At 37.3% G+C, this 12,524-nt stretch overlaps 1 protein-coding gene across 1 annotated transcript; it reads right to left on the minus strand.

The window, feature by feature from the left end:
* Nucleotides 1–633: 633 nt before the first annotated feature.
* Nucleotides 634–12,132, minus strand: rdh8a (retinol dehydrogenase 8a). The gene is made up of 6 exons (XM_056252581.1): nt 11,830–12,132; nt 6,944–7,105; nt 4,660–4,839; nt 4,357–4,450; nt 1,195–1,378; nt 634–1,078 (listed from the first exon to the last, which is right to left on the minus strand). The coding sequence occupies exons 1-6, from the start codon at nt 11,939–11,941 to the stop codon at nt 851–853; spliced, it is 960 nt and encodes a 319-aa protein (XP_056108556.1). The 5' UTR covers nt 11,942–12,132; the 3' UTR covers nt 634–850.
* Between the last annotated feature and the right edge of the window lie 392 nt (nt 12,133–12,524).

Raw genomic sequence — 12,524 nt, forward strand, 5'->3', positions numbered from 1 at the left:
GTGTGCTATTTCTTTACTCTGCTAATGTACTCTGTCGCCCTCTGCTGGTTAAAATGAGAATGTCTGGCAGTCTGTCCTTGGCTAATGTTGAGTATCCTAAGGCCACAACAGTAATGTGGTTAAGGCAGTTACACTGTGTTGAGTGGTGTATTCAGTGTTTAGGTTTTTCTTAATTAAAGGAGCAGAATCAAGGTAAATGAATCTGGCACTGGAAAAAAGTAACAGCAGTTTGAACAAGACAGACGACAAGTGAAAACTACACTTTAATACGCTTCCAGCCTTGAGCAAAACGATCACATTACATTGTTATTTAGGTTCAAAATCAGCACATCTTTAAATAAAGCTTTAAGACCACCTACATGTTCAAGTTAATTCAAATAAAAAACATAGACTTAGCTTATAAAAGGAGAAAAATAGATTTTAAACATAAGACATCAGAGACATTTCCATGTACGTCATTAGTACAAATAAAGGCAGCTATGTGATTATTTTTCACTTGATTGTGAACATGGTCTGTTCATTTTTACAGACTAAAATGCTTCGTAATTCACAATCATGGAATAACATAACCCACCTACTCTTTACAACATAACCCACCTACTCTTTTAAAACATCTGTTGTTACTAAGTAACTAAGTTGTTCTGATGAATCGAGTTGCTAGCATTAGTACAACGATACATGTGCATGTTTTGAAAATCCAAATCTGCCTTTTTTTTATAATGTGTTTTAATGTGGAATACTCATTTGAGGTATTGTATTTTCCTGCTTGTTGCATTGAGTTGTGTCCTATTCTGCTGTAAAGTAAACTGAGGGAAGTGTGAGTGTGTGCGTCGTCTCACTGCTGCCCTCTTCAGTCAGGAGAAATGGTGCGTCTGCGCAGACAGTTGCATGTCAGGCATTTGAGGATGCTCATGGTAATGTGCATAAGCGAGCCAAAGTTAAAGAGCAGGTTGTAAAATGTGTGCACTGAAAGTCCTCCGGTCTCATCCGCGTATTTCATGGCCACAATGGGCGTGTAGAGGTTGTTGGTCAGATTCCGGAATCGAGGTCGGCTGGATTCAATCACTTTCTTGGTGCACTGGAACAGAAAATGACCAAAATGCATGGAGAATTAAAAGAATGCAAAGCTTTAATGGCCAGCGTAAGCAAATTCATAGGGTTCATATATGTGTGCAGTCAAACGGTGGCACATACTTTAGCGATGTCATCAGGTCTTTGTCCCAAAGCCTCAAAGATATCGATGGATGATGGAATGTACACATCCTTGAAGTATCTGACTGTGTCTGCGTCTGCTCCAGGATATTCCATCTTGGCCACTTCTTCCATCATCTTGGTTTCAAACTCTGTATGCACTGGGCCTGGTTCGATCATAGACAGTCTGGGAGTACAGAGGGAATGTTACATTGCAACTGAAGCACTCTTTAATGCCAACAAGATGGACTATAAAAGCCTGTTTACACCAAGTCTGATGAGTACAACAGTTGTTTTAGTGCCATGTTAAAAAAAATCGATCAATTTTCTAGAAAAAAGTAATAATTTGGCGCATAAAGTACCCTGCTGACCAAGATATTCACATAAGCTGAGATATTTCCAGTACTTCTGCTGTAGTTATGACAAAGCTGCTTGATTTAAAACGATTTTATTAACAGAAACTGTAAGCATTGATATATTAAATTAATTAACTCCAACACTTTTTGTGTGTTCTTGTTTGAGAACTGCATTATTCTAACTTAAATGCTAAAGCGTTACCCTCAAAATGTTATGATTTCATTCTCAAATTCTTTCAATTTTTGGGGGAAACAAATCCGTTTTCATCTTGGATCATTGCAATTTGATATTTCACTGATATTTTCATTGTTTTGGTTTTAAACTAAAGTCCCTTTAAAGTTCCAAGAGGTCCTGTCGCTATATTTCCTTCCCAGCGGAGGTCCGCACAATACTTTTTTGAAAGCCGTAGTGATTTGTAAAAGAAATAAATATTTAGTAAATATTTCTCCCATCTGGATATGAATATACAAAGGCTAGATCAGATGTTTTATCAGGCTATTAATCTTTTAAATATTTCATTTTTTTTTTTTTTTACATTTAGACACCTTTGTGTATGGCGCAGAAGGTAAGGTTACATCTTAGTTTATCTCTTAAGAACTGTTTACATTTTGCTCCAAGTAATAAACTACTAAAAACAATGTGCATAATTTATAATCAAAACTCTCATCATGAGCACAAAAAGTGAACTAGTAATTTGAAAGTTTTTTGTCTTCCTTTGCCATCTCTAAATAATTTTTTTATTATGAAATGCTTTTAATATGCTTATTAATAATGCTAAATGTATGGAGAAAAAAACAAACAAAACGTCTAAAGGCGCCACGCGTTATCTTGTCCCAAACCTGGTTTAGTCAAACGGTCGGAGTCATCTGTATGACAGATAACAATAATTGTATTTTCTGCATTCTCGTTTTCTGCCTCGTTTTAGCAAAAGGATCTATTTTGCTGCTCATGGTGTTTCTGCTTCTGTTGTTAAAATAACCACGTCATCTGCAGCTCTTAATGTTGCGCTTTATGTCTTTAGCGGGAGAGAGATGCAACGCGCACGGAACGGAAAGGACTTGAATGAAGCTTATTTGTCTCCATATAAAAATATTAGAAGATGTAGCGTGAAAAATCTGTGGTTCGCCATTTGAATACCACTGCTTTAAAGGGATAGTTCTCCCCAAAAAAATTAAATTTGCTGTTAATTTAATCACCCACAGGGTTTTAGCTGAAAACGTGGTCCTTGGTAATTAATTTCGGTTTTTTAGCTAAAAGTCTTCTTTACATTTCTACTGAAGAAAAAAAAATACACCAACATCTTGGATGGCCTGAGGGTGAGGCCATTTTCATTTTGGCTGAACTATCCCTTTAAGGCAAGTCATTTCACTCGGCGGCCATCTTTGAAACGCCTCTCGGGAAGCTAAGTGCAGCTCGTATCTCTTTGAATGGGGAAACATCAAATTCTCTAAAGCTGTTCACCACACTTAAGATTAAATTTCATATTTGAAGTCACCAATGTAATATGAAAACTGTTTCATAAATTTTGTTTCTAAACACTCTCAAATCATGACAAAAAACTAAATTTTTCAGGCTGGACCAGTTAATGTGCATGTGCTTGTGCAGTCATAAGGACAATTCACAACACTCTGACAGACGGCAACGGACACTTCGCCGGGTTTTGCCGGATCAGTGTGCTGTTGGCGTCTGTTGAACAAGCTGAATCGGATTTAGAAAATCTGAAAAGTGACGTGCTGTAATCTGGTGACTGTCAGCGTTGGCCTGCTTCTGTCGGTGGAGTGTAAATTTGGCATATAAGCGCCCGTCTCAGAACACTGACTGTTTCTTTTGCGACTGGAGCTTCTGGCTTTTTCCAATTGACGATTGGCCCATTCATAGTAATATGATTGCATTGCCTTAGCATATCTAAAATCTTTTGTTTTCTTCACGTTTTTAATGCAGAGAATTCAGACTTAAAGGGATACTCCACTTTTTTTGGAAATAGGCTCATTTTACAACTCCCCCAGAGTTAAACTGTTGAGTTTTACCGTTTTTGAATCCATTCAGCCGATCTCCGGTTCTGGCGGTACCACTTTTAGCATAGCTTAGCATACATCATTGAAGTGGACAAGACCATTAGCATTTAAAAAAAAAAAATTACCAAAGTGTTTCGATATTTGTCCTATTTAAAACTTGACTCTTCTGTAGTTACATCGTGCACTAAGACCGACGGAAAATGTAAAGTTGCGATTTTCTAGGCTGATATGGCTAGGAACTATACTCTCATTCCTGCATAATAATCAAGAAACTTCACTGCCGTACCATGAGTGCAGCAGGCGCAATGATATGAAGCAGCGCCTGAAAATAGGCTACCTTCCGTCAACACAACGGAACTATTTTCAGGCGCTGTGTCATATCATTGCGCCGGCTGCACTCATGGTACGGCAGCGAAGTTTCTTGATTACTACGCAGGAATGAGAGTATAGTTCCTAGCCATACCAGCCTAGAAAATCGCAACTTTACATTTTCCGTCGGTCTTAGTGCACGATGTAACTACAGAAGAGTCAAGTTTTAAATAGGACAAATATCGAAACTCTTTGGTGATTTTTGTTTGAGAAATGCTAATGGTCTTGTCCACTTCAATGATGTATGCTAAGCTATGCTAAAAGTGGTACCGCCAGAACCGGAGATCGGCTGAATGGATTCAAAAACGGTAAAACTCAACAGTTTAACTCTGGGGGAGTTGTAAAATGAGCCTATTTCCAAAAAAAAGTGGAGTATCCCTTTAATGTCAATAGGCCCTCAACCATAAGACTTCAAATCACTTACTTGACATTAAACTTCAGCAGCTGCACAGCCATACTCTCACAGAAGCCCTCTATGGCGAACTTAGAGGCCGTGTAGACATCATTGAATACCACACCTGCAAGATGAGTTCAATAGAGATATATTCAGTGATAATGTCATTGGTCTTCTGCCCTCCTAATGTGGCTCAAACAATGTGTGGCATTTCCTTCCGTCACAATGCTCTACAGCCAAGTGCATAACTCTGAATGGCTCTATTGTTGATCTGACTGTCAAGCATTCAGCTGTGTGACACAGAAGGTTTCAGGCTTGGTGTGTCCGTCTTACCCTGCAGGCCCATTACACTGCTCATGACGATAATGTGGCCGTCTCGCCTCTTCTTCATGTCTGGCATGACCTCTTTTATCATGCGCACCGTTCCGAAGAAGTTGGTCTCAAACACTTTCTTCATCTCATCCATACTGATGCTCTCCACAGGTCCCAGCAAACCCACTCCTGCATTATTAACTGGGAAATCAGACAGGAAACACGGATGGTTATGGACTTGACCGGTCCCTGAGGCACTAGGCTAGTATTGATCTATTGTGAGCAGCACTTATCATTCAACCCATGCTTATTATAGTTTCTAGCAAACTCATGTCTCTGGTCATTGTAGTACTCTACAGTATCTATTGTATCTCTGCTGAAATGTTCAAACAGGCAAGAAAAAAAAAATCTGTTCAGTTTGTGTAACGCCAATCCAAGCCTAAGCCAAATCCTATTAAAGTTAATGCGTCTAAGTCTGAACAGTCCAATAGGATTTGGCGAACGTGTGTGGTTTTTTTTTAGTAGTCATGTGACGCGTTTATACAACAGGTGTTTTGTCAAGAATAGCAACAGGTAGTGAACCCTTGTAAAAAAGAAGTGCACTTAATTGTATTGAATGTGAATTTGTAGTGTACTTCAAATCTTAAAAGTATATCATATATATCTTTAATATTTATAAACGCTGTAATTGCAGATAATATAATAATGAAATAATAGGCCACTTAAAGAGAGTACACATTCATGATATGTTTCTTTAACTTTAAAAGTGCACTTTGTAAAAAAAAAAGTCACTTATAGAACATTTTAAATCATTATGTTTTAATATTTTTTTGTCGTGCTTTAAAGAAGTACACTTATTTTGATGTGTTGACTAACTTATTAAAGCACATGTAAAGTACTTGATTATAATTTTAACTGTAATGTGTTATTCAATATTACTTTTAAAGTTAATATAATGCAATATAAGTGATCGTTACAAATGTGTAATTACAAATATATTTAAATACATGACATATAAGGTTCAATAGAAATGATATTTAAAGTATATTTTAGTTTACTGCTTGCTTGTACATTCGGCAATACACTTGAACCATATAGAAGTATAAATTACAAGATGTACTAAAGTAAAAAAGGACTCTAAAGCACTTCAGCTAAATGCTTTTAATATAAATTCAAACTATAATACACTTTCACTTATTTGCGATTAACACATACCCGAAAATATTACTCAAAACAACCACTCATTTTAAAAGTACGTTTAGGATGTAAAAGACCACAAAGCATGTTAACCCTCTGGGGTCCTTCGGCCCAAATGGACCCGAAGCATTTAAATATATATATTTTTTTAATCATAGCTTTATCGGAATGGTCCGAAATTTGGTGACTTTGTTGGTACTTGGTATATGAACTCCCAAAAAAATTGGGGACAGGATTTGAAAAAGTCAGACTCAGGACCTTTGGGTCCAAATGGACCCGCATAGGAAATGAATGGGAAATTGGCAAAAATGTGAAAATACAGAGTTTTTTTGTGCATACAATCTACAAATCAGCCACGATCCAGAAAAAAAGCACACAACAGTGAAGGGGTGAATCTATAAAACATCAAGAGTGCAAAACAGACACATCCACACACATACACACACACACACGCACACAAACACACTTTTATACACATACACACTAATAAATTCAGATTATATATGGGTTTTGAATTTTTAAAATGCTCAGTGTGTCCACCAGATGGCATCCATCTCATTTCAAAAATTGCTTTCATGAGGCCTAGGCTTGACTCTAAAATGAAATACAGCTTTAAATAAATAAATAAATAAATAATAAAATAAAGAAATTTCTATTATATTCAATGGGGAAAAAATGGGTCATAATTATTGCATTAATATTAATTATAAATCATTTTTATTTTTGAAATTATCTCAAAACACCAAAAAAGAAAAGAAAAAATATTATAAAAAACAAGTAAAAAAAAAAAAAAAGATGATTTTTTTAAAATAAATATTAATCCCACCCTTCCGGCCCATTTGGACCCGAAGGTCCTGAGTGTGACTCTGAAATGAAGGACCCCATGATTCCCTTAGCAAACAGTTTGATGTTAGCAAGCCAAGGACAGTTGGCTTGCTAACTTGCACATTTTTCTAGTAGACTTTTCGCTCTTTTCACAACCCCAAATCTGATCCTGCTGCATATAACTTGCAGTTTGAAACAGCCCATCTAATAAAAAAAATAAATAAATCGGATTTCCCCTGCAGTGTGAACAAAGCCAATGAGGTCAAAGGCATCCTGCACTCACTGAGAATGTCGATGTGGCGGTCCTTTACACTGTCAATACACTGCCTGACCGAGTCATCACTACACACATCCAATGCCAGCAGTGTCAGGGTCTTGCCGTACGCGTCACCCGCTGCTTCCACCAGCTGGTCCTTCTTTTTCAGGTTTCTCATAGTGGCAATAACTTCAAGACAAAGTGACAGAGAACAAGCATGTCATTAACAAAGCAGTAATCACTCAAAAGTTCAAGCCTTAAATCTACAACTGAGAGGTTTTTATGCTTTGTTCTGAAATCAGCACAGCACGTTTGATTGAATTTGGTCCCTTTCAATGACATATATGCTGACCCAAACAAACACTCAGTGTAATCAGTGGTGTGTGTGTTGCTTAATTAAACCTGTGGCTGAAAGATAAGCTGAAGAGATTAACATTGTAAAGCACTTTGCACTTTGAACGCATGAGGGACACTGACCTAAATCAAGCGCCCATCCCAGATTTAATAATAAGCTTGCTGAACATTTTTCATCTGAAATAATCAGTTTTTATCTTTTTGAAGACATTATCCAGTCCACTCTGATGTCAGTGATCAGCTGTTCTGGAAAGTTCTTCATGAAAAGCAAAGCAAAATTATTTTTTTGACCACCTTTCCATATTTTAGGTCGATATGATTCACTGTTCTTCATGGGTGGAATCTTCCTAACGCTAAACCTGAACAGTTCCTTTCAATTCTCAAGAAATGTTTCGTTTTTTTTTTTATTCTGTGCACACTGAATCCTATTAATGCATCAACTCTCTATATTTATTTATCAAAAACTATTATAAAGAAATGCACTACCATTCAAAATTTTGGGGTCAGTATAATCGTTAATTTTTTTTTTAAATACTTTTATTCAGCAAGGCTGTATTAAATTGATCAAAAATGACAGTAAAGGCTTTTGTAAAGACATTGTTTTAAAAAATATATATTTCAAATAAGTGATGATTTCATATCAGAAAGATTTCTGAAGGATCATGTGAATCTGAAGACTGGAGTGATGATGCTGAAACATTCCGATTTGATCACAGAAATAAATTATATTTTAAATTCTATAAAAATAGAAAAAAACAGTCATTTTAAATTGTAATAATATTTGACAATATTACTGTTTTTACTGTATTTTTGATCAAATACGAGACTTCTTTCAAAAACGTTAAAAAAATGTATTCTAAATGGTAGTATACATTTTTCTAAATTGTAGTATATATACATATTTTTTCTTCTTTTCTTAAAAAATAAAATCCTTTTCTATATTTTCACTGTTTCTTTTTCTCACTTTGTTGTATTCCTCATTTGTAAGTCAACTTCTAAATGAATACAGACGATATTCAACGTTTACATCCTAGGCCTACTTTTCGTCTTTGACAATGATATATATTATTGTTGCTGTCTCTTTCTCTGTGGCACTAGCACATCTTCGGTACATTGAGGTTTGATTTGCTGATCAAATCCTGTCTGATTTACAGATGAAGTCAAGGAGCCTCCGTTGTTCATTCAGTCTGTCAACAGACGGCATCCCTGATCAGTCAAAGCCCAGCTGCTGTTGAAAAGAGCCAGTACACATGCGGAGACCGTAATGCATCTGTAGGGTGATGATGATGGAGAGACACAGCTGCTGGGAAATCTGCATTCCTGCCTTCTCAAACTAGATTTCACTTGTATATAAAGAATAAGCTGAGAGGAGAACTTAATTCTTACGACACACAAGGCATGTGGAGCCAAACTAGGCCACGGCATAAATGTGTTTACGGGAACAACCGCCTCATTGTTAAAGCTGTTGTTTTAAGACTTGAGGCCGATTAAACGTTCTTGAATGAGCCACCCTCAATTATAATTGGATTATTATATATTTTCTTGGCTTCTTTGAAGTTGGCATATATCACTGCTCCTCATTATAACCAGAACCAATTGGAAAAGGATTTTATTTTTGTTTTCGGGAAAAAAATCCACTGTTGCAATGCTCTTAGAATGGGAACAAAGTTCAAATGGAATTCATTTAAAAGATGAAAAAGAATGAAAAATGGTTTCCTTTTAACTTCTTCATTTCAACGTTCTTAAAGGGGTCATATAATGGTACATGCACTTTTACAAGTTGATTGTACTGAAATGTGTGTTGGCAGTGTCTGTACACAACCATCATATAATGATAAAAATCCATCCAGTGTTTTTGTTTTAATCTCCTTATATGTTTTCCCCAGTCTCAAATTGAGCCATTCGACCGTGTAACGTCACACGCTCGGAAGCCCCTCCCACGAGTGTTGATTGACAGGAGCGTTTCAACAAAGACCCGCCCTCGCTCATGAGGGAGCTGTCAATCATAGTCTGCGCGGACCGGCGCGGTCATTGTTGATATGCTGGAGCACTGTCTATGAGCAGAATGGCGTCTAAGCGATTGTGGTGTTCTGTTCTTGGGTGTAATAATGAACACAGCAGTCATTTTAATGTTCCTAAATCCGAACCGCTGAAGACGCAGTGGCTGAGTTTGTTTTCGAAGGGAATATTCCCCACGAGCAACGTCAATGCTTTCATGTTTGCGCGAATCATTTCTCAGCAGACTGCTTTATAAATGAGGGTCAGTATAAAGCTGGTTTTGCTAAGAAGCTGCTCATGAAAAAAGGATCGGTACCAGCTATTCGTGTTCCTGCTGAACCTCTAGAACAACTGAAGTGAGTGTGACGTTTTATTAACCTTTATATTAATATTTATATTAATCTTTGCAAATCGCTAGCTGCACGCTTCACAATGAATGCGTCTAAGGTTTACACTCAGGGTACATTACGGCATGTTTTCTATGTATGACGTTCTCAATATAATTCATAATCCCACGTTTATACTGAACAACGCGTTATGGTTTTGTGTTATTGTGTTACAAACGGTGTACGCACAGAACAGAGAGGCGGAGTCAGCAAAGCTCATTTTAATTTAAAGTCATATGCACTGAAACGGCGAGCTGAAAACAGAGCTGTTTTTGACCAAGTAAAATAAGTGTTTTCTTACAATACTAATGAGAATTTTTAATTAAAGTATATTACAAACTTTTAATTTAGACCCTAAAGAATCATATTAGCTTGTACAAAAATGGCATTATATGACCCCTTTAAAAGCCTCCCTTTCGTGTTGTAAAACAAGGGGTTTGTAGCGATACTGCAGGAGGTCCACCAATCTTAAAATACACTCACTGTTTGGATTTAAATAGGCAAATGCTTAAGAGACTGGATCATTATTGCAGTGGTTATTGTGTTTCTAGCATGTTATATGTTTGGCATCAGTTCTTCTAACCCTAATTGATGAAGTGTGTAGCGTTTCATTTCTTTAACAACCATGTAGGAAGACACATCACATCACAATATTTCCATCAAGGGGTGCATCAATTTTTGGTCAAGATCTTGTATTGTCAATGCAAGAGTCCACCACTCTGTAAAGTCTCCTCCAGCACATGCCAAAGACTTTCAGTAAATTTAAGTTCTGGACTCATGTGTGCCAATTAATGTGTGAAAATGATTCTTCATGCTCCTCCCAACCGTTCTTTCACAATTTGAGCCAGATGAATCATTGTCATCCTGGAATATGGCCATAATGTGTCTTCCCACATGGGTGTTTAAGAAATGAAAAGCTACACACTCCATCAAATAGTGTTAGTAGAACTGATGCCAAACATATAACATGCTAGAAACACAATAATCACTTCAATAATGATCCAGTCATAGACTCTCAAGCATTTACATATTTAAATCCAAACAGCGACTTTTATTTTTTGTTTTGAAATGTGTTCAAATCACAAATAAATGTATATATAAATTTAACCAAATCCAAAGAAGCGAAGTTTCATTGTCTTGCCCACATTAAATGAATTAAAATGTAATGTAGAAGTACATGACTCATCAATGTTTACAGTAAGCATCATAAGTATGTAAATACATTAAAGGGATAGTTCACCCAAAAATGAAAATACCATTGTCAATTATGTCATTGTTCCAAATATGCGTTTACAAAAGAAGATATTTTGAAGTAACTAAACAGTTGATGAACATAGAATGGAGAAAAATAAATACTATGGAAGTCAATGGGGTCCATCAACTGTTTGGTTACCAACATTCTTCAAAATACCTTCTTTTTTGTTCAGCAGAAGAAAGAAATGATCTATTAACTATCCCTTTAATGTGCGCTACTAGTATACACATGTCATTATAGGGCAGGCTTCATCTCTCATTCCACCAAGGGTCTGAAAAAGGTTGAAGGCCCCCGGTGCAAACCATTGGATTGACATTAATGAGTCTCTGTATGTAGTCGAGTAGGAGATAACAAATGTCCAATGGTTTTGCCCTGCTCAGAGTGCAGATGAAGTCTTCAGAAGACCCCTCGCTTTAGAGCCCTCAACTTGTACAGGTCTCAAACTTTGTCCCTCTCCCAACACTCATTCCAGTGTGTGAACTATTGGCGCATTAGACACGGCACTAAACCAGGGCAGCGGTCTACAATTCACAGCCATAAAGAGAGCTTTGTACTGGAGAAGTCACTTGAAAGAGAACTGGCAGTCTCTTTATGATCTCCGCCTGGCAAGCGGTATCCTCGCGGAGCCGTACCCTGGAAACTGCGCGTTCACATGATAATAAAGACCCTTTGGGTTCAGCTAGAGAAAAGTGAATGTATAATCTTGCGGTTCGGATGAAGAGACAAACTAATGCGAAAATGTACAGCGCGTTATGTCATAAAAATACCCAACAGCTGCGTTTACAAAGTAAGACCTAGGCTATCGGCTAGAAGCGTGTGAACTTATAATATCTACAACTTCTGAAACAAGTTTAAACGAAAACCCAAAACGTTCTATAGAGGTGTGAACGCTGAATTAGAACGCAAATGAGCGCGTTTACCATGGTAACGCTTGTGTTCGTCTCTGGCCAGCAGCACGGCGATCCTCAGTCCGATCCCAGAGGAGCAGCCGGTGATCAGCACCACTTTCTGCTCGCCACCGCCACTCGCCATGGCAACTCCTGTCAGTCTCAGCTGGATCAGGGGACTCGAACAAACTTAAAGCGGATAACGCAACCCGGCGCTCATGTGAGCGGGTTATGCGGTCACATGGCAGACAGAAAATCGTTAACGCGCATCAGCGTTTACTGTACGGCTTTGAAAAACAAACAGATTAACGCAGTGAGATGCATCGCGGGCTGTGGGCGCAAAGGGGAGAGAGAGGTGTGTGTTTGGGGAGGGGACGGGTGTCTGAGGCGAGGGAAAATACACTCAATCAACAATCAATTACAAGTAAACAAGTTTAATAAAGTTAATGTTAAAAGTTAGTCTGTGTGAGCATGGTTTTAAAATGATGATTATTTATAGCCTCTATTTATAGCCTATTATATAAAAAAAATCCTTAGCCTACATATTATATTATGTAACACATTATTTTAAGGTGACGTTACAGGTAGCCTACTTACTATAGTAGTAACAGTAAATTATGTAGGCCTATAATTATTGTAACTTATGGTAGCGCTTTATTTTAAGGTGACGTAGGCCTACTTACACGTTACTACATGTTCTTACTATAGAAATAACAGTAAATTATGCA

This window comes from Rhinichthys klamathensis, unplaced genomic scaffold (assembly GCF_029890125.1).
Source record: "Rhinichthys klamathensis goyatoka isolate OS25496 unplaced genomic scaffold, OSU_Roscu_1.1 h1tg000004l_1, whole genome shotgun sequence".
Classification (NCBI taxonomy): Eukaryota; Metazoa; Chordata; class Actinopteri; order Cypriniformes; family Leuciscidae; genus Rhinichthys; species Rhinichthys klamathensis.